This window comes from Arvicanthis niloticus, chromosome 28 (genome assembly GCF_011762505.2).
Source record: "Arvicanthis niloticus isolate mArvNil1 chromosome 28, mArvNil1.pat.X, whole genome shotgun sequence".
NCBI lineage: Eukaryota > Metazoa > Chordata > Mammalia > Rodentia > Muridae > Arvicanthis > Arvicanthis niloticus.
Window position 1 is genome coordinate 13,280,014 of NC_133436.1, and position 27,359 is coordinate 13,307,372.

General features: G+C 42.6%; 1 protein-coding gene across 4 annotated transcripts in view; it reads left to right on the forward strand.

Moving 5' to 3' along the window:
• Positions 1–22,978, forward strand: part of Ipcef1 (interaction protein for cytohesin exchange factors 1) — a 158,217-nt gene extending 135,239 nt beyond the window's left edge. For all 4 annotated transcript variants that reach the window (XM_076926735.1, XM_076926737.1, XM_076926734.1 and 1 more), the window contains exons 11-13: positions 9,157–9,350; positions 18,264–18,386; positions 18,514–22,978. In XM_076926735.1, the coding sequence (XP_076782850.1) occupies positions 9,157–9,350; positions 18,264–18,386; positions 18,514–18,606 (410 nt within the window). In that variant the 3' untranslated portion in view covers positions 18,607–22,978. The remainder of the gene's footprint in view (positions 1–9,156; positions 9,351–18,263; positions 18,387–18,513) is intronic.
• Positions 22,979–27,359: the final 4,381 nt, after the last annotated feature.

Here is a 27,359-nt window from a genome sequence, read left to right on the forward strand (position 1 = left end):
TTGTATCCTTCAATTTATCCTGAGGGAAGTACAAAATATTATGATTTAATTTTTTTTCAGTTCACAGAATTATTTTTTTTAACCTTTTACCATTTGCTTTCTTTTTTAGCATCTTGTAATAAAATATTATGATTTCTACTCTTCTCTATACAATCGGTGAATCTATTTTGTTAATTTCTTTATTTCCTTTCCCTTGGCTTCAAAACCTGTGTTTGTAGCACACTATGTATATGGGTAGGGAATGATAGCCTTCAGTTTCTATCCCATGTTTGTCTCCTGGTTTGGTCATGCTCTGTGATTTGTCATGTTGGCATCCTCTCCTTGACATCGGTGCTGATGAGGCTCCCTCCCTCACAGGGCTGTGGGAAGATGCTGAGGGGATGCTGGTAGAACTGTTAGCGCGGAGCCTGTGGTAGAAGAAACCCTGTGTGGTAGCTGATGCACTTGCAGCTGCAGAAACTCGAGGCTTGTCCCTCAGCGTGGCACTCTGCTTACACACTTGGGCAGAAGCATTTTTATGTTGAAGGAGTTGTCCAGATTTGTTCTGATTTGAATAGTTAAAGTCTACCATCATTCAGGCTATGATATCATGTAAGATTGCCAAATCACCATGTACAGAATGACCATAAAAGCCTTTTAATCTTTAGTCATCAGGCGCTGTATCAGAATATGCAGTGTTTACAGATGACCACTTTCTTGTTTGCCTTGTTGGTGACAGGTGTCTTCTGTGGCCTTTTTGTTGTTGTTGTTGTTGTTATTTTCAAATACTAGAACATTACATGCGAAACTTACAATTCTTTTCTCTTTAGTTCTTTCCATATGTGTTATATTTGAAGATGAAAATGAACTCCCTTGGAACATTATTTAGACTTTTCAACTCTCTAAAAGGCTTCTTTTTTCAAATCCTGGTATGAAATCTAGTATATGGATTTCTCTCCTGTCTTCTGAAGCCAGCTTTTAGGTTCTAAATAGAAAATAAGCAGCCGCATTCTAGAAAGCAAAGCAAGGCCAGAAATAAGACAGTGGGGGAGGCAGAGCAGAAAATACAGCACTTCAAGAGAAAATCTGCATACAGTGTTCTCGACAGGCAAATTCTGGGCTCCCAGGAGCTGTCCTGTCCTACCAGAAGCAGACAATAGGATGGTACGTAGGAGGAGGAGGAGGAGAAAGCCACACATTCATTTGTCTCAGTCTTGGGAAGGAGAAAACTTCTAAGCATTAGTTAAAACATTGGTATGTCTCCAATCTTGCTAAAATAAAATAAAAAAAAAACCAAACAAACCCTGGGTTATAATTACTTTATGTTTTTTAAGATTTATTTATTTTATTATATGTGCAGGAGTGTTTTACATTCACGTATGTGTGCACACATATATGTGCCTGGTACCGTGGAGGTCAGATCTTCAAGTGTCTGATCTCCTGGCATTGGAGTTACAGATGGTTGTGAATCACCCTCTGGGTGCTGATAATTGAACTTGGGTCCTCTGTAAGAGCAAGAAGGGCTCTGAGCTACCTCTCTAGCCCCAATATGTATACCATCACTTTCTGAATTTAACTGACCCAAATCTGGAGGATGTTTACTAGTCCAATCCTTTGATAACATTCTGAATTAGTCCAGCTGACATGAAGGGTCACCAACAGTTCAAATTCCTCTCTGTTCGACCTGCAGAGTGCCGGTGCTTTCTAGTGTCCCGTTTTCCGCACAGATCATTCGAGCAAAGCTGGGTTGCTCACCTATTCTCTTTGATTAGAACATGGCTTAGATACAGTCATTGCTGCCTTGAGGATACATATTGACTTTCTGTTTGCATTTCTTTGCCCATCAATAAACGCACGCCGATGAAATTTTGCCAATAGGTACCTAGCTTTGCTATTCAAATATAGTCAATGGGGCTTGCCAAAAGTCTAGACGATCTAGAAGGACTGGGGAAATAATTGTGCAAGCACTAGTATCTTAAATTTATCTGTAGCAACCACGTGCAAATCCCTGTGTTGTGGCTTGTTTGTAGGCCCAGTGCTGAAGAAGTTGAGAGTGATAGATCTCTGGGGCTCACCAATCAGCCTAGGCTACTCCATTGAGTCTCAGAGCCCTTTGAGAGACTTTGAATCCAAACCCAAAATGGATGTTACCGGAGGAATGACAACCCAGATTGAAATCTGGCCTCTATATGCAGGCATGCTCCTGTGCATGTATACCTGTAGACCCAATAATACATGTGTGCGTGTGCACCTGTATACACAGTAACACACATGTGCACACAAACATTAGCCCTTATTCATACAAGTACACACACACTCGTGTATATACAAACACACACATTCGTGCAAATACACACATGTACTCATACATGCATGTGCACACACACACACACACAGACACACACACAGACACACACAGACACACACACATACACACACATACACACACACACACACACCACACACCACACACACACACACACTTAGAGTATCAGCCCCAACCCAGATGGGCTGAAGCAGAACCTACATTTTACTAAGTTCCCAGGGAGACTGTTTCCCTGTTCAAGTTTGTGAAGAATTTGGAAACACATGGGCCTGCACAGAATGGAACTTTTATTTTTAGCACCCACCACTAATTGACATTTGGGGGAAAAAAAAATCACTGTTTTTTAAGACTCTCCACTTTCCTCATCTATAAACTAGTGCCTTCAACTTTGACCAGGCACTAGTGACTTGAGAGACACCAGACCAGAAGGTGCCCATGTGTCAGTGGGAACTGAAGTCCTACAGTCTCACATGGGAGGACTAAAATAAACACTTGAGAGGAGAAAATTCACTGTTAAACAAAATTTGTTGTGTCTCAGGAGATAGGAAGGTAGAAATAACTCACTTGGCTTCCATCGCCAATGGGAGAGAGACGAGGGATCTTTCCTGCCAACCCTGACATCTTATCATTGCAATATGGTAAGACAAGAAGAACTGCATGTACACAGAAGGAGATGTTAAAATTATCTTACTCACAGTATAATACTAATGTAGAGGGATGGGAGAGATGGCTCAGTAGTTCAGAGTACTTGCTGCCTTCGCAGAGGACCAGGGTTAGCATCCGCTTGGTGGCTCCCAACTGTCTACAATTCCAGATCCAGAGGATCTGATGCCTTCTTTTGACCTCTGCTGGCACCGGGCATGCATGTACATTTACACACATGCAGGCAAAACATGCACATACAATAAATATTTAAAGGACATCGAAAAAAAGACTAACCCAGAGAAGCATAGCTGGAAAGTTTGAGCTCACACAGCAATCGATGAGGTCACAGTGCAGTGGTACCCAGAGAGGGTGAGCCAGCATCCTAGAGCAGGTACATTAGTCTTAAAGGACTCCTCTCTCCTCTGCTTTATAGTCAGGGCCAAGCTATATTGCTTTGGGTCCCTCATTATTCTATGTTTCCATTTATCACCAATTTTTATTATTATTGGAAGTTCATTTTATGGTTCCACAAAGACCTAAGCCCTAGCTGATAGCATCAGTAAAAACAGTACAGATCCCCTGTCTGGGTTGTGGACTACGGTTGGGTCAAGTGTGTCCTCTGTGTGTCCGGTAACACACTGTACATCTAGGCTAGAGCACACAGGAAACCCAGTAAGGTATTTCCTTTACTTTTAATGTTACTGTCTGTTATTTTCCGTAAGTTTGTGAATGATTTCAGAATTATATTGAGGTCAGAAATTTGTCTTCTAGGTTCTGTTTTCTTCTGAGGAAGAAGAACCAGATTGGAGATCTCTTTCCCCTTTTCGGGTGATTTCTAATTGATCACACCGACTCCATCATCAGATCTTGTTTCTGGATGGATTGAAGCAGAGAGTATTTATCTCGTGGACATTACAGATGAATTACAGAGAACAGTGTATTAACTTTTAGTGACCCAGACAGGTTCAGTTCATTTTAACAGTATTAATGTGAAAGTTAGTTATATTGGAGAGTCAAATTAAACACACACACACACACACACACACACACACACACACACACACACACTAATTAATACTTTCAAGATGAATGACCCAAAGTTTAAACTAGGGAAGGAAATTGTATATCTGTGTGTGTGTCTCTCTCTCTGTGTGTGTGTGTGTGTGTGTGTGTGTGTTGGTAGGGATACAGCTTCTGATATTAACATTAAGATTATATACTTTATGTAAGTATATTAAAAGATAACACAAATTATCCAAAAAAGAAATACTATTATTTTCTTTTAGATCTGGAGAACACACCCTCTATCTTCTTATTCCAAACCTCTAAGGTTATTTTTATCTTCACTGATTTGATATCTTTTGAACTAGATGAATTATCTTACTACAACTGTACCCTGGCATAATTATTCATGTACCATACTAGTGAAGAGCAGATTCTGCTTTTAATTTTGTCTTCAGTAACTCCTGCTTGGTGAGTACTGGGAGAGTCAGTGAAGCAATTATTTAGCTTTTTTTTTTTTTTTTTGCATGTTTGTTTATTTCTTAAAGTATGTTTGCAGATGTTGTTTATGAAATAAATATATTTAGGAATTTTTAGATAGAGTATTACCTGATTGGCTATGAAGAGAGGTTATAACAGGTTATCTTTCCTTATGTTTCTGGCAAGTTCTCAACTCTAGTGCCTTTGCCTCTTTTTCAGTGCAATAAGATCTTGCTCTGTAGCCCAAGCTAACCTTGAATCGGATAGTTTCCCATCTCTGCCTCCCAACTGCTAGGATCACAGAGTCTGGCTTCATTTAGTTTTTGAAGGACGTTATGCTGCCTCTAGCTTATCTCTAGGACTTAGGGGCTTTTCTGTGAACACATCATCTACTATCATGAGATCTTATACAAGTCCACTTTAGTGTTGCAACACTGTCTTGATACATATCACCTAGCATCAGATTGATGGTTCAGTGATTTGTAGTGTGCCCACAGAGCTGTACAGCTATTACTGTACATGATTAGAGAACATTCAGCCCAAAGAAAAGAAAGCCCTATGCATTATTATGTATTATTTTATTTATTTATTTATTTATTATTATTATTATTATTATTATTATTATTATTATTATTATTTCTCATTCCTGTCTGGGCCCTTAGCATTCCAGGTGGCTTTCTGTCTCCATGAGTTTGTTTGGTCTGGATATTTTACATAATAGAATCATAGACTATTTTTTTTTTGTGACTTAAAAAAAAATGATTCCAAGTATTATCCATGTTGTAACACCGTGGATGATTTAGCATTTCATTTCATTTTATTTCATTTCTCTTCTTTCTTTCCTTAAATATTAATTTTTTATCTCGTGTATATGAGTACACTGTTGCTGTCTTCAGACATATCAGAAGAGGGCATCAGATCCCATTACAGATGGTTGTGAGCCACCATGTGGTTGCTGGGAATTAAACTCAGGATCTCTGGAAGAGCAGTCAGTGCTCTTAACTGCTGAGCCATCTCTCCAGCCCTGAGTGTTTGTCTCCTTTTTTCCTTCCTTCCTTCCTTCCTTCCTTCCTTCCTTCCTTCCTTCCTTTCTTTTTTCTTTTATTTGTTTTGTTTAAATTATTTTTTTTTACTTCAAGAAAGCTTTTTAAACATTTATCTATTTAAATTTAAACTACTTTCTTTGGACAGTCTTAGTTTGTATTAAATATCTTTGAAAGTTAACAGATTTGAAAATAATTATATAAAATTTAATTTGCTTCAACTTTTCAAATTGAATGACTAATTAATTGCAAATATATGATGTACCATTAGCACCTTCTTGTTTTAATTCAAACCATTTTTTTTCATATTTTGATTTATTTATATGAAAACTAATTTTTTTCCTTTGGATATTTTGTACCATGCATATCTTTTTGGGTCTGGGTTATCTCACTCAGGGTGATATTTTCTAGTTCCATCCATTTTCCTGTCCAATTCATAATGCTGTTTTTTTAAATAGCTGAGTAGTATTTCATTGTGTAAATGCACCACATTTTCTGTATCCATTCTTCAGTTGAGGGACATCTGGGTTGTTTCCAGTTTCTGGCTTTTATGGGGGCATTAGTTATAGAACCGGAGGAACTCTGATACTCTATTGATCATGCAGTAATCATTCGTTTTCAGCAGAAACACCTTATATGCACATATCACTGGCCATGTCATTTCTCAGTGACATAATGGTGACTATCAGACATTTCTCAGATATATAACGACAGTCTCCGGTTCCATCCCATCCATGGTGCTTGTGGAAGGACTCACTGCTTCCCAAACATAGTCAGTCATGCTCAGTTTGCACGTTCAGTCTAGCATCACAGTGAGTACTCTTTCCTGTTGCTCTTCTTGTGAAAGAGGGGCTGTAAGCCTAATGGTCAGGGATTGTGGGGGTCTTGGTCTACAACTCCTCGCCTCCACTTCATTCTTGAGGAAGTAGAAAGTAAGAAGCAGAAATGAGCAACAAATGTGTTCTACCCAAAAGTTTCCCCTTGCCAGGCCTAGGAATACACAGGCTGTTTTTGGCCACGCCCTGTTTTTAAGACTGTAACTTTTACACACTTGGTCACCTATAAGCATCTCTTTGGTAGACTGGGCTGTCTGAGGTGGAAAAATCTCTCCTCAGCCAGAATTAGGATAACACTGGTAAGTGGTGTGTTCTCCTCAATACACACACTTCTGGACAAACTCAAGATACGTTTGTTAACTAAATAATGTACGTTGTGTTTCCCTTTCTCACATCTTATTTTACTATACATTTAGCACTTGTCCCTGTGTGTGTGTGTCTCTCTCTGTATGTGTGCATGTGCATGTGTGTGCGCGTGTATGCATGTGTGTGTGCATGTGTGTGTCTCTCTGTATGTGTGCATGTGTGTGCATGCGCATGTGTGTATGTGTGTGTGTGCATGTGTGTGTATATGTGTGTGTGCATGTGTGTGCATGTGTGTGTGTCTCTCTCTGTATGTATGTGCGTGTGTGTGTGTATGTGTGTCTCTGCATGTGTGCCTGTGTGTGCATGTACGTGTGTGTGTATGTATATGTGTGTGAATGTATATGTTTAAGCTACATGATCACTTCAGATATCTTTCCTAAGCTCCTGTCTACTCTTTGTTGTTTGTTTTAGGTTGTTGGCTAGTGCTCTGTTGTGTGGGCTCCACGCTACATTCCATTTATCCATTCATCTATTAATAATCAATTACTTAGGTTTTCCTCCTTTTTCCTTGTGAACAGTGTTCTTTAATATAAACTGAGATGTGTAATGACAGGGTCCTATTGTCATTGTGCCATAGTGAGGACCTACTTTCTAAAGTCCTGGCTTGCTTTTCATTCTTACTAAATGAGACCTCCTATCTCTCTGTATCTTTGGCCACACTTAACTACTATCTGTCTTCTTTATATTAGCAGTCTTGATAAGCAGGACATGTTATCCCTCTGTGGTTTTGATTTTCATTTCCCTAATGATGTAGATATCTTTTCTCGAATTTATTAACAAAAGTTGACTTTTGATAGTTACACAATGCCTGGGGCCAGAAGTCTATCTTCAGATATATTTTTATACATTTCCTCTCTTTTTTGATGTCATTTGATTAAGAGACAAGAAGTTGCTCTGGGCCAAGAGTGCTGGTGAATTGTCTTTAATCCTAGCACTCAGGAGGTAGAGGTAAGCTGATCTCTGTGAGTTCCAGGACAGCCTGGTCCTCATAGCCAGTTCTGGCTTGTTCAGGATACACAGTGAGACCTTGTCTCAAACAAAAGAAAAGACAATTTAAGCCAGTGGTTGGGAACATTTTGCTCTCCCTCTCAGGTAAGTTTTGAGGATACCTTGTAGCGGCTGTCCGAGGTTAATGGGCTTTTGCTAATTTTTAAGCATTTCTAATTATAGAAGAATAAACTGTGACAGAACTGAAGTTTCTGGGTTCTGGCATCCCCACATTAACCTATGTGTTTGCCTCAGAGCCTGTTTTGATCAGCCCCCCTCCATGATCACAGTGGGCGTAGTGCCCTCTCTGGATCTTATTTTTCTACCACAGAACGGGAAATGTAAACACTGTGGTGTATGCAGGTGGGAGTGAAGGGTGTGGGGGGAAGAAAACTTGTTGAACACACTTCTCAAGATAGTTTTCAGGAAACAAAGGAACAATGAATTGAAATTTTCTACGAGGAATAAAAGACTCGTAAAGAGTCATCTCTTTCAGGTGCTGCTACTGCCATTTAAGGTCTCCATGGTTACTTATGATTGAAAGCCATACCCAGTGTAGATTCAAAGAGGACAACACATTGGCTCCTTAGAATTAAGAGGGCTTCAAGAGGAGAACTAGTTTCATTCTAGTTTTTAGGATGATTCCTTAAACTTTTAGTCCATACACCACCATATTTAATTTTTTATGTTTTTTCGTTTTCTTTTTAAGTAGAAAGTATCTCTTGATAGTTCCCAACAAATATTCTAGGATCAGTCTTCCTGGCCACCCACTGGCTTGCCTATTCCAGAATAGCTTGCAGAAGCTCATTACTCTCTAGACTCTGAAGGGCTGAGGCTGAAAAGTGTAGTGTGGGAGCAGGTTGAGAAATGCTAATTGTCTTTCTACAACCAGCGAACAGGTAGGGCTTCTTCCTCAGAAGACACTGGAAAGGTTCCTAGGGCAGCAGGTGTTCAGACTTTATGGTAAGCATTAGGTTGTAGGGCTTGTCTATAAGGTAACTTACTTGTTTCACACGTTCAGAAATGGAGAGGAATTTCGCACCCAGATGAATTATCTCCAACTCTCCCAATACCTAACTTCGGGGATATTTGGATGCAATACTGATCTTAGAGTCCATGTTGACATGATTTAAGACTTGGGGTGGGAGGCATTGGAATGAAATACATGTCTTCTCTGTATGAGAGAATATGGATTTTAAGGGGCTAGGAGTTGACTGAATTGTGTCCCACAAAAATTGGTAACATTGACGTTATACCGGAGCCCTAAAGTCTCCAAGCAATAGGTCAGTGTGTGGCCTTACTAAGGCATATTACAATTATACATTATTAAATGGTTCATAGTCCCTGGAGTAGCAAGGCAGCATGGTATGAGTGGTCAGACAACACAGCATCACTGCTGTATACTTCTGGAGACCAGAAAGTCTGAGATGAAGGTGTGAGCAGAACCTCTTTGGTTGTAATTGGCTTTGCTGATACTGATCTTTTTAAACAGAAGAAATAAATTCATCTGAAGATGACGAGATGGAAAAACTGTACAAATCATTGGAGCAGGCCAGCCTGTCTCCTCTTGGGGACCGACGACCATCAACCAAGAAGGAACTGAGAAAGTCTTTTGTGAAGCGATGCAAAAACCCATCCATAAACGAGAAGCTGCACAGGATCAGAACCTTGAACAGCACATTAAAGGTAAGATGGACTCAGCTTGTACAACCTGGGAGGCGGGAAGGGAAGCAGGCAAAGAAAGGCTGGCTGTGCAGTGGGACTCAGGGCAATCTTAGAGTGCTTGTGTGGGAGACAGGAGGAGCAGAGAAAGTAACATCCTTATACCATGATGCCCATGACCTTTTAAAGGCACCCTGTCACCGACATAGTGGCATCAGTGCATAACAGACTATGATTTTACATTCAGTCTGATTCAAAGTTTGAATTCCCAAGTCCCAGATGGCAAGGGTGGTGTGTAGTTTGCTCTTGTAAATTTGTGTCTACTACAATATTTGGCTCAGAATTAGATTGTTTGAGAATTTCAACCATACATATAATATATTTTGATCCACCTCCTCCCTCTTCTGCTCCTTTCCCACTATTTCTGTTTTTCCCCCCAGTCAACTTCATCTGCTCTTTCCATCTCTTGTTTTAAAACCCACCGGCTGTAGTTAGTGCTGTGTATGTGTGCATGGATCATCAGCTCCAGCATGGGTGGCCTCTCAGGGGTCATATTCTTGAAGAAGAGTGACTCTTGCTTCCCTATCATTTATCATCTTCCTGTCTATTCCCATCGATGAGCCCTTCACAGGTTCATGAAGGGCTTTGGGCCGAGGGAGCTTGAGCTTGTTAAGGTCTTATGCACAGAGTCCAGTCACTGTTAGCTTAAGTGTTCATGTGCAGAAAGTTCTACTCCTCTGCAGACATCCGCTACCACTGACTTTAGGATTGTTTGCTGATGAGCAACACAGAGCTTCCTTTGGCAAAAATAAGGAATAATTGAAAGCAGGATGTTACCTGACTCATTGGAGGGCATAGAAGAGAGTTTTTGCTTCTCTCTCTCTCTCTCTCTCTCTCTCTCTCTCTCTCTCTCTCTCTCTCTCTCTCTCTCTCTCTCTCTCTCTCTCTCTCTCTCTCTCTCTCTCTCTCTCTCTCTCTCTCTCTGAGACAGAGTTCCTCTGTATAGTCCTGGCCATCTTGGAACTCAATCTGTAGACCAGGCTGGCCTTGACCTCAGAGATTTACCTGGTTCTGCCTCCTGAGTTAGGTATGATTAAAGATGTCCACTATTTAGCACCCTCCAGGAGAATATTTTTAAGTTGTCAGCTGTAGGCACTACAGCCAAGAAGTAAGGTGAGAGCCAGGTAATGGAAGGCATACATTCTATAGTTTAAAAAACAAAAACAAAAACAAAAAAACCCCAAAAACCAAAAACCAAAAAACCAGCAGATGCTGTCACAAGAGAACAGGGACAGTGTGCAGGATGCCCTGGGGCTGTTTTCAGAGACTTTGCCCCCTAACAAAGGGTTCCTCACAACAAGAACAGGTTTCTTTTACATTTAGGCTACAATAACAGCAGAGAGAGGGCAGGGTACTCTCTAAGGTCAACTTAAATTCACTGAAGAACTCATAGGTTCTGAACAGATCCTGCAATTTAATTTTGAAATGTGCATGTCTTTTCACAGTATAAATTTAGAGTCCCTTTCCAGGAAGAAATGTCAGCAATCATCAGGACAATGCTGAGATAGTTGAGTGGGGATTGGTCATCCCAGTCAGACATCCCAGTTAGTCAAGAGAAAAATCAAGTAAAGCAGAAAAAAAAAAAAAAAAAAAAAAAAAAAAAAAAAAAAAAAAACCTGGAAAGGATTTGGAAAAGAATAGATCAGTTTGACAAAGAAACTCTAAATTCACAGAATTCTCTAATAGTTAGTGATGAGGGGATATTGCTAGCATTCATTTTGTGGTGTGTGCAGGGCTGATTAATGTTCTGGGGTATTGAGTGTAATATGGCAGAGAATGTTGAGATTTCACTGCCTTGAGGGAAGAGTGACTTGGTCATTAGAGAGCTATTTTCTTGCATATTACCATGTACCAAAACCCATCCCAGGTCATTGTGACCATGGAGTGACATGCTGGGGACAATGCAGACGTGAAAACAGATGGTCAAAATGCAGTACAATAAATATTGGATGCATGTGTAGGGATCCTTAGTATCCCAGAGGATGGAAGTGACTGACTGTCTAGGGTCCTTGTGTTCAGCTGACAGCTGGTCCATGGCTAAGGGAGGATGAGGGAAAGGCCCTCAGGGAAAGAGAACATCAAATGAGGGTGATCTGTTTTGGTTCAGGTTAGACGCAGCATGAAGTAGAAGCCAATGGGGTTATGGGTAGCTCAGAACATTATATGAGGAAGACTGTGACTCTAGATTCCATAGACAAGGAGACTGAAGATTCTAGACCTTGACAACACCCTGTGTTGTCTGACACAAAAACAAATAAATAAACACCAAAGGCATTTACCAGCCTCTCTAGTATCCTGAGACTTCTTGTTTTTCATGATTAAGCCTTGTAATAGACGACTCCATTAATTATTTTTCTGCCAGTAGAATAGGCCTCTATGTGCAGTCACCTCGTTGCCCTGAAGCTCAGGAGCTTCAAGTAAGAAGCATTTATTCGTTTAGGATTTCTGTGGCCCCACAGTCTGGACATGGCTTGGGCGTGGGATTCTTCTGTTAGATCTTGTGTGAGTGTGTGATCAAGATGTCCCCCAGGCTGTTCCATTTCTCCACCAGGGGGATGTTGGCTTCTCGGTTCCCAGGTTAGAGTTGGAAGGATTCAGTTCCTTACAGCTTATTGAACTGAGCACCTCAGCTGCTGTCCGTCCCTCTGCTGAGTGGAGGCTTACTTTAGTTTTTTTTCTCAGGTAGACTATGTAGAGCATTTCACAGCTGAGTGACTGATTTATGCCAGTCAGCAAAAAGCCAGAGACAGTGAGTGAGCAAAGCGAGTGAACCCAGTTGCCATAACCAAACCACCTTTCTTCTGTGATGCTCTGTTGGACAGCAGCTAGCTATTAGGGCATGCAATAATCTTGAAGAGGATTTCACATACAGACGAATCTCAGGAGACAAGGGAATGGTAGGCATCTTCTCAAGGGTTTTTTCTTAAACCTAGTTAAACTGCTCTCTGGTGAGTGGAAGGCTCTCCTTGCCATGGATTGTTTGGCATTACGGAAGTGTATGTAGCACTGGAGGTCTATGAACTGTAGCTCATGTTACGTTGCCTAGTGACCCTCAACAGCCAGTTGGTCACTGTCATGTGACCATGTTGAGAAATAACAAGGGCTAGGTATATAAGTCCATGGTAGAGCGCTTACATAGCATGCGCAAAGCTTTGAGTTCACCCCTGCTAGTACTGTAGAACAAACAGGAAAAGGTAACAACAACAAAAAAATTACCACTACTCGCTATAAAAAGAAGCAAAGAACAAGCCATGACTTACTGAATGGATGAACTACTCAGCGTATGTTTAGTCATCAGCAAAGCTCTCATGATGATTTCTTAGCTATTGGGAAGACACACAAGTGGGACTTCTGAGGTGGGTACTGAGAAAGGAGAGCGTCTTTTCTTGACTTTGGAGTTGGTTATGGAGTGGGCGCTTTTTTTTTTTTTTTTTTTTTTTGAGATAATTTCTCAACTCCAAATCTTTGTGTTTGTGCAAGTTTCTTTAGGTATGCTGTAGTATGATGAAGTGTTTATTTAGAAATACTTGAAATCTAGAGTGTGGGAATGTAAAGGCACCAGTGAGTACAAGGATCTCAGGTTTACACTTGTCATATTTGACGTGACAACTAGCTATTTAAATAGAGCTAATGGTAAATTTAGATGAGCAAGTATGCGGTTTGGGAGAGAGATAAATCCAGGATCATGAGCTTGCAAAGGGCATGGATGTACGAGATTGCGGACACCACCAAGAGTGTTAATACATGGAGAACAGAGGCATAGGCAAACACTGGCACTCCTGAACACTCCAGGATCAAGACTTTGGTTAATGAGAAATGGGTAAAGTCCCAGTCAAGGGACAAGGAAAATCAAGATCATGGTATATTATAGAAGCAACCACATAGCCATGTCCAAGGGAGAGTGGAGCCCAGCAGCTTTAGGTATGTTGGTGAATATGAAGATGGATAGTTAACCACTGGGTAAGCTAACATGGAGGTCATCGATGAGCAGCCCTGGAGCAGGTTTGATGGAGCCATGGAGACAAAAGGCTGGCAGGACAGAAGGAAGACTATAGAGGAATGGATACAAGGTCACTGGGGACAAGGAGGAGAGTGGAGCCTGAGCCAGATGGGGGTCGGAGAGAAGTTTCAAGGTAGAAGAGATAATGGAACACAAGAGTCAGTGAGGACTAACAGGGAGCACGAGAGTCAGTGAGGACTAACAGGGAACACGAGAGTCAGTGAGGACTAACAGGGAGCACGAATGTCAGTGAGGACTAACAGGGAACATGAATGTCAGTGAGGACTAACAGGGAGCACGAGAGTCAGTGAGGACTAACAGGGAACATGAATGTCAGTGAGGACTAACAGGGAGCACAAATGTCAGTGAGGACTAACAGGGAGCACGAATGTTAGTGAGGACTAACAGGGAACATGAATGTCAGTGAGGACTAACAGGGAACATGAATGTCAGTGAGGACTAACAGGGAGCATGAGAGTCAGTGAGGACTAACAGGGAACATGAATGTCAGTGAGGACTAACAGGGAGCACGAATGTCAGTGAGGACTAACAGGGAGCATGAATGTCAGTGAGGACTAACAGGGAGCATGAGAGTCAGTGAGGACTAACAGGGAGCATGAATGTCAGTGAGGACTAACAGGGAGCATGAGAGTCAGTGAGGACTAACAGGGAACATGAATGTCAGTGAGGACTAACAGGGAGCACGAATGTCAGTGAGGACTAACAGGGAGCATGAATGTCAGTGAGGACTAACAGGGAGCATGAATGTCAGTGAGGACTAACAGGGAGCATGAGAGTCAGTGAGGACTAACAGGGAACATGAATGTCAGTGAGGACTAACAGGGAGCATGAATGTCAGTGAGGACTAACAGGGAGCACGAATGTCAGTGAGGACTAACATGGAGCATGAATGTCAGTGAGGACTAACAGGGAGCACGAATGTCAGTGAGGACTAACAGGGAGCATGAGAGTCAGTGAGGACTAACAGGGAGCATGAATGTCAGTGAGGACTAACAGGGAGCATGAGAGTCAGTGAGGACTAACAGGGAGCATGAATGTCAGTGAGGACTAACAGGGAGCATGAGAGTCAGTGAGGACTAACAGGGAGCATGAGAGTCAGTGAGGACTAACATGGAGCATGAATGTCAGTGAGGACTAACAGGGAGCACGAATGTCAGTGAGGACTAACATGGAGCACGAATGTCAGTGAGGACTAACAGGGAGCATGAGAGTCAGTGAGGACTAACAGGGAGCACGAATGTCAGTGAGGACTAACAGGGAGCATGAGAGTCAGTGAGGACTAACAGGGAGCACAAATGTCAGTGAGGACTAACAGGGAGCACGAATGTGAGAGTAACCTATGCTCAGAGAGAGAGAAAGGGAGGTTGGCGGTTGGCGTGTGATGCTCAAGTGGAGAGGGTAGCCTATGCTCAGAGCACAGACCCTTCCTTCATCTGTATTAACAGGAAGGCAGGCACTGTGTGTTCTTGCTGATGTCGGGAGTGGGAGAGGGAGGCTTGGGAGTGCTTTCCTGGCTGCTTCCGTTTTCCAAAAATACAGAAGGAAGTTATTGGCTATGAGTGATGGGAGGGAGGGTTGCAGTTTAATGAGAAGGCCTTTCTTCTTTTTAAATTTACCTGTGTATGTGTGTGTGTGTGTATGTGTTTGTGTATCTGTATGTATATGTTTGTGTATATGCGCGTGTATGTGTGTATATGTATGTGTGTGCATGTATGTGTGTATATGTGTGTGTAAGCATGTTTGTGTGTCTGAGCATAGACGTGTGTGTACAACAGTGCCTATGTAGAGGTCAGAGAGCAGCCTTGCGTGTTGGTCTTCACCCTTCCATCCTGTTTGAGACAGGTCTCCATTCACTTTTCGTCTCTTCCGGGCTTGCTGGCCTGCGAGCTACCAGGTACTCTCTTACCTCTGCTTTCCACCTCACTGTAGGAACACCAGGATCACAGTTACACGCTACCATGCCTGGCTCTATGAGTTCGAGCGTACAAACTCAGGTCTTTCGCTTGTGTGGCTGGTACTTCTTTTTGCATTGAGCCTTCTTCCAGCCTGAGTAAGTTTTAAATAGCCATTTGGTGAGCTGGAGAGAGAAAGAATGTAGAGCGTGATTACTGGGTGGCTGTTGGTGAGCATCCTCTCTCCCCTACTCTCCTTGGAAATGAGAAAGACAACTTTATTATTACTAAAACCTCATGATTCTTTACAATGTGATATTATTCTCAGCCATACGCTATGCATCCACCATGGCCATCTCCTTTCTGCTCTCATATCCTGGCTTCCCCTTCTTCCGAAAACCCTCTCCAATCCTTCACAATTGCTCTTTTACTTTCATATTGATTTCTTAAAGATTTTTACATATGAAGGAACCCATTGGATACTTGTGTTTCTTTATTTGCTTTGCTTTCACTTAACCCAATGCTTTCTCGTTCTACACCTCAGATGACAGGATTCCATTCTACTTTATGGCTGCATATATTCAAGTTTCAGCAGGCCAGTAGTCCTATCAGACAAACATCTGTCCTCATGGGACTCTCATTTCAGAAGGGGAAGACAGAAGTGTGACCTCCTGACCTTTCAGGATGACAGTGCTGACTAGTAGTTGGCTCAAGCTTGAGATAGGAGCAGTGAACATGACTGTGGCATTTGGGTTGTGCAGATGCTTCCTTGGGGTGGCAGAGATGGGTCTGATGGTGAACAGGTGCTTACTGTCTACGTGACATGAGCCAAGAGTATAAGGGTGGAGGAGAAGCATTTTCTGTCATCTTCAGGAGGCTTGGTTGATTAATTGATGAATTGTGTGTGAGGTCCATGGGTGTGAATATGTAGTTCACTCAAGCCCACGCAAGTGGGGGCCAAAGGAAGAAGTGAAGTGTCTTTCTCTATCACTTTCGACCTTTTGGCCATGAGACCTAACTACTTGTTGAGTCAGAAGGGGCCTTTCTGTGAGGTTGACTGTACAAGGAGCTTTCCAGTTCCACCCGTCTCTGACCCCACTGCAATGCTGAGGTTACAGGCACAGGCAGCTATCCTGACCTTTTATGTGAGTGCTGGTGATTCAAGCTCAGACTGTCGTAGGGTTGCTATCACTGTGGTGAAACACCATGACCAAAACCAACTTGGGAATGAAAGGGTTTATTTGGCTCACACTTCCACACCACTGTCATCACAGAAGGAAGTCAGGGCAGGAACCTGGAGACAGGAGCTGATGCAGAGGCCGTGGAGGGATGCTGCTTACTGACTTGTTTCCCATGGCCTGCCTTTTTATAGAATTCAATACCACAAGCCATGGCTCTACCCATGGGCTGGGTCCTCCCACATCAGTCACTAAGAAAATGCCCTACAGGCTTGTATAAGCCTGATTTTATGGGGAGCATTTTATTACTTGAGGGTTCCTCTCTGGTAACTCTAGTTTGTGTCCAATGAAAATAAAACTAGCTAGCACCCAGATCCTCAAAAATTGCACAACATGGAGTCATTACCCAGAGAGCCAACTCTCCAGCCCCCTTTAGGCTTTGGGACAGATGTCTAAATAGACTACAGTGAATTTTAGGCTCTGTCCCAGATGGGCATAAGAACATGAAAAGAAGGGTGTTTGGTTGAAGTTGCAAGCTCTAGACATGGAGAGAACCCATTTGTGATAAAAAATTATATCTATGTTCTTAGGTTAGAGCCAAGCCTCTGATTAGGCTTCTTATAGCTATGGACAGACACCTGACTGGGACATTTTGAGGCCCTGGTTAAAAGGGTTTCTCACGTGAAAAGTTAGTTAATATCAAATCAGGCATTGGCAATATTGGAGCTATTGGTACCACGCCCACCCTGTTCCCCTTCACTGGTTTCTGCCCAGGTATCAGAGCCTGGCTCCAGCCTCTTGCTGAGACCTCCCCTGTCCTCAGAGAGCTGTAAAAAGAGATTCCCATTTCTCCCCATGTGGGCTCTGCTTCTTTTCAGAGAGCCCTACAAATGATCTCTTTGGTGTTGCCAGAATCCCTACCACCAGTTGCCCCTCTGTCTGTCTGTCTGTCTGTCTGTCTGTCTGTCTGTCTGTCTATCTGTCTGTCTGCCCATGGTGTTAATAAGTCTCCTAATAAGTTCCTTAGTCCCCAGTAATCCACCTCAGTGCCATCTCGAAACACCCAGTCCCTTTGCAAACCTAACAACTGTCAGGGCAGAGTGACCCACTTCTTGTGTGTGCTGATTACATTTTTACTCTATTCTTTTACTTCAGATTTGAGTGACTGGTTGTCCACGAAGCTCTGACAAGTTATTTTGTACTGGCATGCATGCTGTCATGGTGGAAGTTAGGTGTCTCATCCTTGAATAATAAGCCGTACTTTTCATATATAAACCTGTGTGTTAATAGAATATGGCTTACTAAAATACTTTAATATCTACAAAAATTAAAAAAAAAGATATTTTTGTTAACTGTATGCCTCAGGTAAAGTGTTACATTCCAGTTTTACTTAGTGAGGTTCGGATAGTCAGTGGAGTCTCTTCTGTGTTCAGCATTAACTGAGTCTCAGGAGATAGCCAACACCCAATGATACATTAAGATGGAGTCCCCTCTGTGGTGTGGGGTCATAGCGGGGTGAAGGGCAGCAGCGTAGAAGGCTGTCTGGTTCTTTCACTAACTTGGGGGTGAACATATACAGAGTCTTATGGCTCCCACATGTGAAGAGATATTGAGCCTGGTGTTAGGCGTGTTGTGAGATTAGAATATTAACGCGCAGAACCACATTGGTAGTGTTGTGCGGATGGGTCCCTGTGTCTGTGAGAGGGCTGAGGAAGTTGACTCACCAAAGTTCAGGTCCTCATGCACTCACGGATACCCCTTTCCTTTCTGTTTTCTTCCCGGCCAGTGCAAAGAACACGATTTGGCTATGATCAACCAGCTGCTGGATGATCCAAAGCTGACAGCCAGGAAGTACAGAGAGTGGAAGGTCATGAACACCCTCCTGATCCAGGACATCTATCAGCAGCAGGTACCTCAGGACCCTGAAGTCACCTCTCAGGAAATCATGAACCCCACCGCTTCTGACTGTGTGGAAAACTCTCTTTGAGCAGATGCTGAGACCCCACCCCCATCCCTGTTACTGTACCATTCTACAGGATGCTGCCAGGGCATACATTCTGCTTACCAGGAAACCCCAAACCCAGTTCCTGAGACATCATCCATCCCTCCCAAGGATGCAACCCAGGTGAAGCCAGTTCTGATGCAGTGGGAGTCCTGGCTCCCAGATGTTGCCTTCCTCAATACGAATGGAGTGATGGAGTTCATCTGATCAGGCATATCTTCTGTGCTTCTACTGGGAGCTGACAGGAATACTAGGCTTTAGGTTGAATGTGAAATGGGTAAACCCCCTCCTTTTGCTTTCAAGAGAATTACAACCTGCCATAGACAAAAGGCCCAATTTTACTAGGGATAATGATTCATGTTATTATTTTGTTTTGCAAAAGAAGCATGTAGAATCCCCTTTGGTGGGCAGCAGAGTCCTGCAAGATGTTGCAAGTGGAGGAATTTCTTCCTTATTAGTGACTGGGACTGGATACATGTTGGCATTTGTGGAACACAAGGCTCTTCTTGATGTTGGTGGTCTATTTTTTGAGCACCTTATTTGCAGAGTACAGCATGGTGGGGGTGGAGAATGGAGAGCCTAAGTGGGAGGTATTTCTTCCTGTTCCACTCAGAGGACGGCTTCATATGCTCATGCTTTGTTTGCTTAGGGCAGGGGATGTGATTAATATGCCCCTTCCTCACAATGTCTAGGAGACATACTATCACATGACCAATGTCATTCCCCCACCCCCCAGCTTCTCTGAACAGTGGTAAAATATTATAATACCCACTGCAAGGAATGTTATATTGAGTCCCTCCCTTCCTGTGGTGCCTAGACCCAGCATGAATTCATGTCCAGTTTTCCTGGGATCCTTATTCGCAAGGTTATTTCTGAATTGTTCTTAACTTGGAAAAGAATCCAGACCAGCAGAACAACAGCAAAACAGTTAAATAGGATCGTTTTTATTTTTGTATGTTTATGTGTCATATGGTGTGAGATGTGATCAGTGATCTATATGTTTCTTATTTAAATATATTTATAGAAATGCAAATTATAGTGTTTTCAAAGAAATTGTACTATTATGTATTGTTCAATATATATATATATTCTAGAAGCATTTCATTTTTGCTTGAGAAAAATAGGCATAGTAGTGATTTACTGGAATTGTATTGCACTATGATATATGAAGAATGCTCAGGAAACCTGGAGAGAAAACCACAAAAGCATGTATTAATGACTACTAATTTTCTGAATGCTTTCTTTCCATTACAGCCCTATCCTCGACTCCAGAGCTCTTAAATTTCAATGCCTGTTACACATCATTTTCTTAACAAGCACCTTAGGTTAGCTCTCCTATTCATCAAGGTCAAGCTTTATGGTGTTTATGCCACGAATTTTAGACCCAAAGGAACACATCTCATGAAATCTTGGGCCAAGTAAAATATAAGTAGTATAACTCCCAACTAAATATTAATAAAAATTAGTGTTTGTTGTTAAAGAGATCTCAAAGAGAAACAGTATATTAATCACAATGTCAGCTTCTAAATTATAACCTTAATTCACTAAAGACCCATACGAGTGCGAGTCTCACCTGCCTTTTGAAAATTGTTGATGTATATATTCATATCATAGCATCAAAGGCAGTTCGACAAATTCAAATAGAAGTGGCCGCCTGATCTACATCTATAAAGTAAATATAAAGAATTATTTCCCTGTACTTCACCAAGACTTTTTTTTTTTTTTTTTTTTTGTACACTGAAATGAAAAACAAGCCTTGCCTTAAGTGAGAAAAGTAAACCAGGAAGCAAAGAGAAGTTAGAAGATTCACTAAGCAGAGAGGTGAAGCCTTGGGATGAGCCAGAGAGGACACGCTGGGTCCTCCATCTGGATCACACATAGCTCCAGAGGCTAATGTTTATCAGAATTGATTCCTCCTGTGGCTCGGCGGCTGCTTGGAGGGCAATGCTTTGGGGTTCACAGTGAAAGGAAGCATTGGGGGGAAGTGAATTAGCATTGGAACAACCTTAGCCGGAGACAAAATATTCACTCATGTCTTTTATTAGCAACAGCAATGTACAGACTTCCATCCTCTCCCAAGTTGAAGCCCCAAACACTTTTTTTTTTTTTTATGAGGGCTGACTGCTATATTTAAATGTTTTACTTTGGCTTTTCATTCATCTGTATTTAACTGACCTTTGAATGTAAGCTCCTTTAGTAACTAACATCCAGATCTAAAGGTAAAATTGGTTCATGAGGTTGCTTGACTAAAAGCCATAGGCTGATTTTTCAAGACAAATTCAAGAACACCAGAGCAGAAGTTTCTGCTTCCTGAACGTTCCCAAGTCAGTCTCAGCTGTGCCCAGGAATCCTAGATGCGAACCAACCCCTCTCTGTTCCCCAGTTCTGTAAATAAATACTTTTTCACTCTGTACTAGGTTTAGTTGGGGAGTAGGGGTGCTTCTGTGGGTACCCAGCCTCAGCTGTGATCATAAGAGGAGGGTGAGGACAGGTGGGAGTGGGCAGCATAGTGGGTGACCCCCAGTGAAGAGAAGCCATGAGGAGCTTTCCCTTGCCCTCAAGTCTTTTCCGTGGTTCAAGAGATTTTGGACCTGTAGATCTCTTTTAGTTAATGGCTGGGAAATGGATTATGGATATTCAGTGGAGCTCAGGGGAGTCTCTTGACTGTGCCTCTGGAATGTACCAGAGCAGCCATCTTGGGACGCCAGTGGTGGTGGATCTTTGAGCACCAGGTCTTTCAGAACCCAAGGCACTGGTTAAGGATAAGGTTTCTCTGGCGACTTTTTTTGGTGCTGGGAGGGCCTGGGAGGAGAACTTTTTCTTTCCTGGTCTGAAGACTCAGATGAGAGCCTGGTGGGAGACCCTCACTAGTTGAGACATTGCTAACATGCACAGATCTCACATTTTTCTGTCGTTTGGAGGATGTCTGTCGTTGGTAAGAGTTCTTAGTTTTCCCCATCGCTTTAATCTGAGGTTACATTCAGAGTCCCAGGAAGATGCTGGAGCAAACAGTTGCTAGGATTCCAACAGGCCAAGAAACAGATCGGGTTTAGAGTCAGATTTTCAGTGCGAACCCTGCCTTATATTTACACAGCTCTTTGAAATTTGCAAACTGTACATTCCAGACCCTCTCTTCCCTGCATCCTACCACCCCATAGGCTAATTGGGGGAGGAGGAATGATTGTCGGGCAGTAGCCTGCAGGGGAACAAATGATCTGACTTGGCTTCTGTATCTATTGCTCTGGGTTCTGCACACATGCCTGGCTGCTGCGGCTTCTGCTGAATCTCTAGAGGCACTGCCATGAGCAGTCTGTCCCTGAAGGTCCTGCCATTGGGTTTTCTGAGAACTGGGACTTGACCTGATTGTTGGGTTTCCTTTATTCCCTTCTATAAAAGACACTATGTTACCACTGTGAGAACTTTCAGGCTAGAGGATAGAAGTCTTTAAAGAGATGGAGAATGCTTATTTTTCTATTTTTTTCCTTTTGAGATGCGACCTGTCATGTCAGATATCAGAGACTTAGGGATTAGAAATGAGTCATGGGATTGTGCTACTGCTCATTTCCTCAGGGAGTCTTCAGACCACATCGTCATGGAGAGGGAACAAAGGAAAAGAAAATTAGTTTTCAGTCTTTGGAGGAGAGGTACTCTACCAATGAAAGCCATATTTAATTTTATGGGCACAGGCTTCTTTGTAAAAAAGAGAAAGGCAGTATTTTGTTATAGCGATATAAATGATCTAGGTACAGAGGGTGACTGTTCAAATGTCACATTATGTCGAAGCAGTGCTGTGTCCAAACGCAGTTTTAGAATGCAGTCCTGCTTCCGGTTAACAGAATAGGGTGTATAAAGGAGATTTCCAATCTCTTTCCCATCAAACGCTTCTGTATACTCACCCACAAGAGAAATTCAATCCCGGATATAGGAGATGACTGCCTGCCTAAGGTTTTGTCACCCATAATAGTAAAAGCCCCTTAAAATAAATTTTTAATCTCTGTGAAATGGATGGGTTAGAGGGATGTCCCATTCACAGAAACCCAACCTCCTCAGCTGCACCACGCCACATGGAACACATGAAAATGTACCCTGCACTTAAAAAGAACATTTTCCATTTCCCTTGTTGTAAAGAAACTTAATTGCTCTATATTGATGTCTCTTTAGCTTTAGTCCAAAGGGAAGCATGCCCCATGGAGACATTTAACATCCTGTAATAAAACCCATGGTTTAAGTCACCACACTTCTGCTATTGCATGGTGGGGATGGGATTCAACAATGCATGGTGTGGGGCAAGATGTTAACGTGGGGTTGATACCTTATTTGTCATTGTGCTTTTGGTCACTGTCATCTCTCTGTTTTGATGCAACTGAAAACAGGAGGCATGCCTCATTTCTCCTGTTCCCTGGTCCCCAGTATGACTTGTAAGATAAAGATAAAAAGCAAACTGTCTAGTAAAGTGGTATGGAAAAAAAAAAGGTCAAAATACACTCCTTGTGTTCGTTTTCTGCCTTTCATTATTTCTTCCTCCTTGAAGACTAAAATAAAAGACCTCAAACCAGCTAGACAAACCAGCACCAGCAAACCAATGCGAAAACGCTACACTGTAGCTGGGTTTTTGATCTTCAACAAAGGTTATTGCGCCCTCTGGTGGTCATAATGAAGATGACAGATTCCCGAGTTGATGTGATTTTTTTAAAACAAATGATAATTTTATACTGGGACTTATTTCTGCACTAACCTTTGTGGTCTTTGTCAATGTCTCTCATTTTACAGACTTACTAATATGATTATTTTAAAATGTGTCATTGGTCCACAAAATTTGACTTGTCTATGCCGTTACATAACATTATTGGCCACCTACATTGTTTAGACAATTTTTTTTTTGAGATGCAGACTTAAGAGTTAGAACCAGCTTTACACAAGCTTATGAAAATACAAAACAAAGAATATATCAAATCAGGAGAAAAGATTGCTTTCCATTTGTGCGCACTGACCACAGGAAGCTGGCCTGCATTCAGACCTGTTTTATAAATCCCAGGCTGCAGGGTCCACGGATGACGGAGTATTTTTCTTCTCTTTCCCTAGTCCTCGCCTTTCAGCCAAATGCCATTCTTCCTCAGCTCATCCTGACTTCAGGTATTTCCAAACACCTCCAAGACCCCACCCAACCAGAGAAGCAGTAAAGTTATCTTAGTTCAAATGGATCTAGGCGGGCATGTAGCTCAGAGATAGAATGCTTGCCCAGCATGCACGAGGGTCTAGGTTTGATTGCTCATGCTACATAAAGTGGACAAGGAGGTGTCCCAGCATGATGATGGAAGGCTCCAGAAGTTCAATGTTATCCTTTGTGTTGGATCAAGGCCTGAACTACATAAGACCCTGCCCCCAAAGGGTGCGGGGACTCTTAGCAAATGACATAGGTACACTGTTTCTAGAACAAACTTCTCTTGAGTTTGCAAGTGCTACTGTAGCAGATTACCAAAGTTAGCAGCTGACATTCATTTGTTACTCCATAGTTCTGAGGCTGGGAAGCTACTATGGGTTCCCAGTCTAAGGTCAGACCTTGGAAGGATGGCACGTTTGTCGGGACTGGGAGGAATTGTTCCCTACAGCTTTCAGAAGTCATCCATGTCTCTTGCCTCTTTGTCTCCTTCCTGTCTTCAGAGTCGACAGTGTCCTATCTCTTTGCACCTTTTTAAACAGGCTGATCCTTCTCAGTATCTTTGTGTCATGATGGACCTTTTGAAAGATCCTAGGACAACCTATCAGTTAACTTATACTTTTAACACTCATTTGTCTTCAGTTGTCCTGTATAGCCTCCTCACCGGTTCTGCATTATGACATATGTCATAAGTTTCCATTTCAAATATCCTATGGAGTCCCCCCCATAGGTCATGAATATCTGCCAGAGCGTCTGGGGTTTCAAACCTTTAACAAGCTTGAAAGAGTTCTTTGTAAGAACCTGAATTTGATTTTATCGAGGGAGGTAGGCTCCGGCCTAGGAATATCCCCGGCTTTTGCCATCACAGGTATTCAGATGCAAAGAGGCAATGGCTGTTCAGTCACCATGTGAGACTTATAATGTCCGCATGCAAGGACAGGAAGGGCGGTGTTGCTGGTGTTTGAGAAAACGTGAGTTGAAAGTAGAGCCGAGTAGCCCTTGAGGACCACTGATGCCCGGCAGAGAGAGACAGGCTCTAGTCTGTTTGCAATTTACTGCCAAGCCCTAGAGTGGGGTTGTTTGGCAGCCTTCAAAGAAACAGTCAGAGGTCAGGAAGAGTTGAAAGCTGGACACAAGGCTAAATTGGACACATGACAGAACTTCAAAGAAGACAAAAAGCTTACAAGAGAAGGAAGGAGCCTAAAAATTGAGTTGGAGGATGTTGGGATTCTTCAGAAGCATCAGATTCTACAAGAAGTGCATGTCTCCTTAGTGATCGGTATAGGCCTCTGGCCTTCTTCACATCTGAAGACTTTTCAGATTATATTTTTACATGAGACAGGTGTTGCCCAAGATAATGTAGTCCTTCCCAGGAACAAGACAGGGAGAGAACTACTAGCTTCTTTAAGAAACTTCTTGGCAGTTGCTGGAGGTAGGAATGGTCATCAGAGGTTACCATAAAGAATATGCATTGGTTAGTAACATGTGGATGATAGTATCCTAGGATAGTGGCAGAGGCCAGATGGCCACACTTAACAATGTAAGCAGTGAGTCAGAATTACTGTAATGGCAACTAGGTTGGAAATGGTGGCTATACATAACTTCAGAGGATGAGTATTAAGAATTTGGGTTGGGGAGGGGGCGAGACAAGTCGGGATCTATCACTCAAAAGTAAAGGGAAAATGACTGTCTTGCGTTTCTGCCAGCAACAAGGACGCACTGTGCTTGGTGAGGTCTGGCCAAGCTTTCAAGGCAACAGATCTATATGGAAGAGTTTTCTGACTTCATGACGTGGTATGAAAGTACTCCACTTTTGGACAAGAATGTGCGGCAGGAGCAAGCTGTGCATGTGTCAGATCTTACACCAGGAGATGTACACAGCACAGAAGGTCACGGCATGGATTCACGGGAAATCAATCTTAAAAGGAGACCCATAGCACGGATACCAAAGGCTCTGAGTGAGACCACATCATCAAGAAAGAAAGGGTAACAGATGTCTCTGGCAGGTCGTTTAGCCCTGGTAGAGTGTTTAATCAGGGGCACAGGTAACTTACTAGCCAGAACTAACTCTCCAGATATAGACACTACTAGACAGTCCTTTGAGGTAGCTCAGAAGCAAGCTATTATAAAGTGGAAATCATACATTCAATATCAGTTTAAGTACCTGTCTTTGTTAGGGTTCATGTTGCTGTGATGAACCAGCATGACCACAAAAAGCAGGCTGGGGAAAAAAGGGTTTATTACGCTTACAGTTCCATATCATACTTAACACTGAAGGAAGTCAGGACAGGAACTCAAAGAGGGCAGGAATCTGGAGGCAGGAGCTGATACAGAAGTTATGGAAGGGTGCTGCTTACTGGCTTGCTCCCCATGGCTTGTGCAGCCTGCTTTCTTAAAGAACCCGTGACACCAGCCCAGGGGTGGCATTACCCACAGTGGGCTGGGCCTTTCCCCATTGATCACTCATTGAGAAAATGCCTTACAGCTGGATCTCACGGAGGCATCTCTTCAGCTGAGTCTCCTTCCTCTCTGATGATTCTAGCTTGTGTTAATTTGACACCAATCCAGCCAGTACAGTAAGTATCTAAGGGGCCACAAGGAAACTGAGCAGGTGACCCCAACATCTCTGTCAGTTACCACTCCTGCACTCTCACCTCTAAGTCAGTTGGGGGCGCTTCTCATTGTTTGGTAGAGGAAGAAAATGCTTAAGCTGAATTTAAAAAAAAAAAGTTTTATTTATTTAATATATATCTGTATGTACACCTGTATACCAGAAAGGGGCAACAGATTTCATTATTAGATGGTTGTGACCCATCATGTGGTTGCTGGGAATTAAACTCAGGACCTCTGGAAGAGCAGCCAGTGCTCTTAACCACTGAGCCATCTCTCCAGCCCTAAGCTTAATTTGTTAATGGTTGGTCTGTTGTATGATGGATGAGTATTGTCTTGTAGCCTTACCTATGGGCAACTTCGTAAGTCAGTGATAGAAGAAAATCTCCCAGCCTGAGGAAGGCATGCCTTATGTACCACATCTGACCATTCATGCTGTGTGGAGCATGGCCCGAGGGACATGGAGTTCTACGGGGAGACACTTGAGGATGAATCCATGGCAACGATGCCATATATAATGACCTAATCCCTATTTTTACACTTTAATATCCATCAGACAGTGTGCATTTCTGGAGAAGCACTGAACACCCAAGGGCTCACAAGGAGACAGTGAAGGACTGCCTCCTAGCTTTGCAGATAATTACCTTGGGGATTGTACATTGTGCTCATGAACAGAGCCTCTGCAGCAGAGGGAGAGGCTACATGCGCGTCCCCGAGAAGGCACATACTAGCTGGGCCTCAAAACTACTGTAGCTGCCAAACATTGTCTGCATGCAACAAAATACCAAAAGCACGTGAGTCCCAATAAGGTATTTTATTTATCTGGGTGAAACCAAGCTGCTGTCTGCCAGCAAGCTGATTAGATCGGCACCTTTTATCTCGGCTAAGGCACTGGTTTTTGCTCTGGTTATAAGTGACACGTAGAATCTCACCTGTGGATAAGTCCTTCCTTCCTTCCAGTGCCCCAGTCAATACAACTGCTAAAGGTTTATATGATGTCTGCTCCACACATGGTAGTCCATACAGTATGCTTAGGATAAACACCCAGAGCATGGCAAGGAAATGAGGCCTGGAGCACGTGTCTGCCTATGGGAACCAGACACATTCTGTAC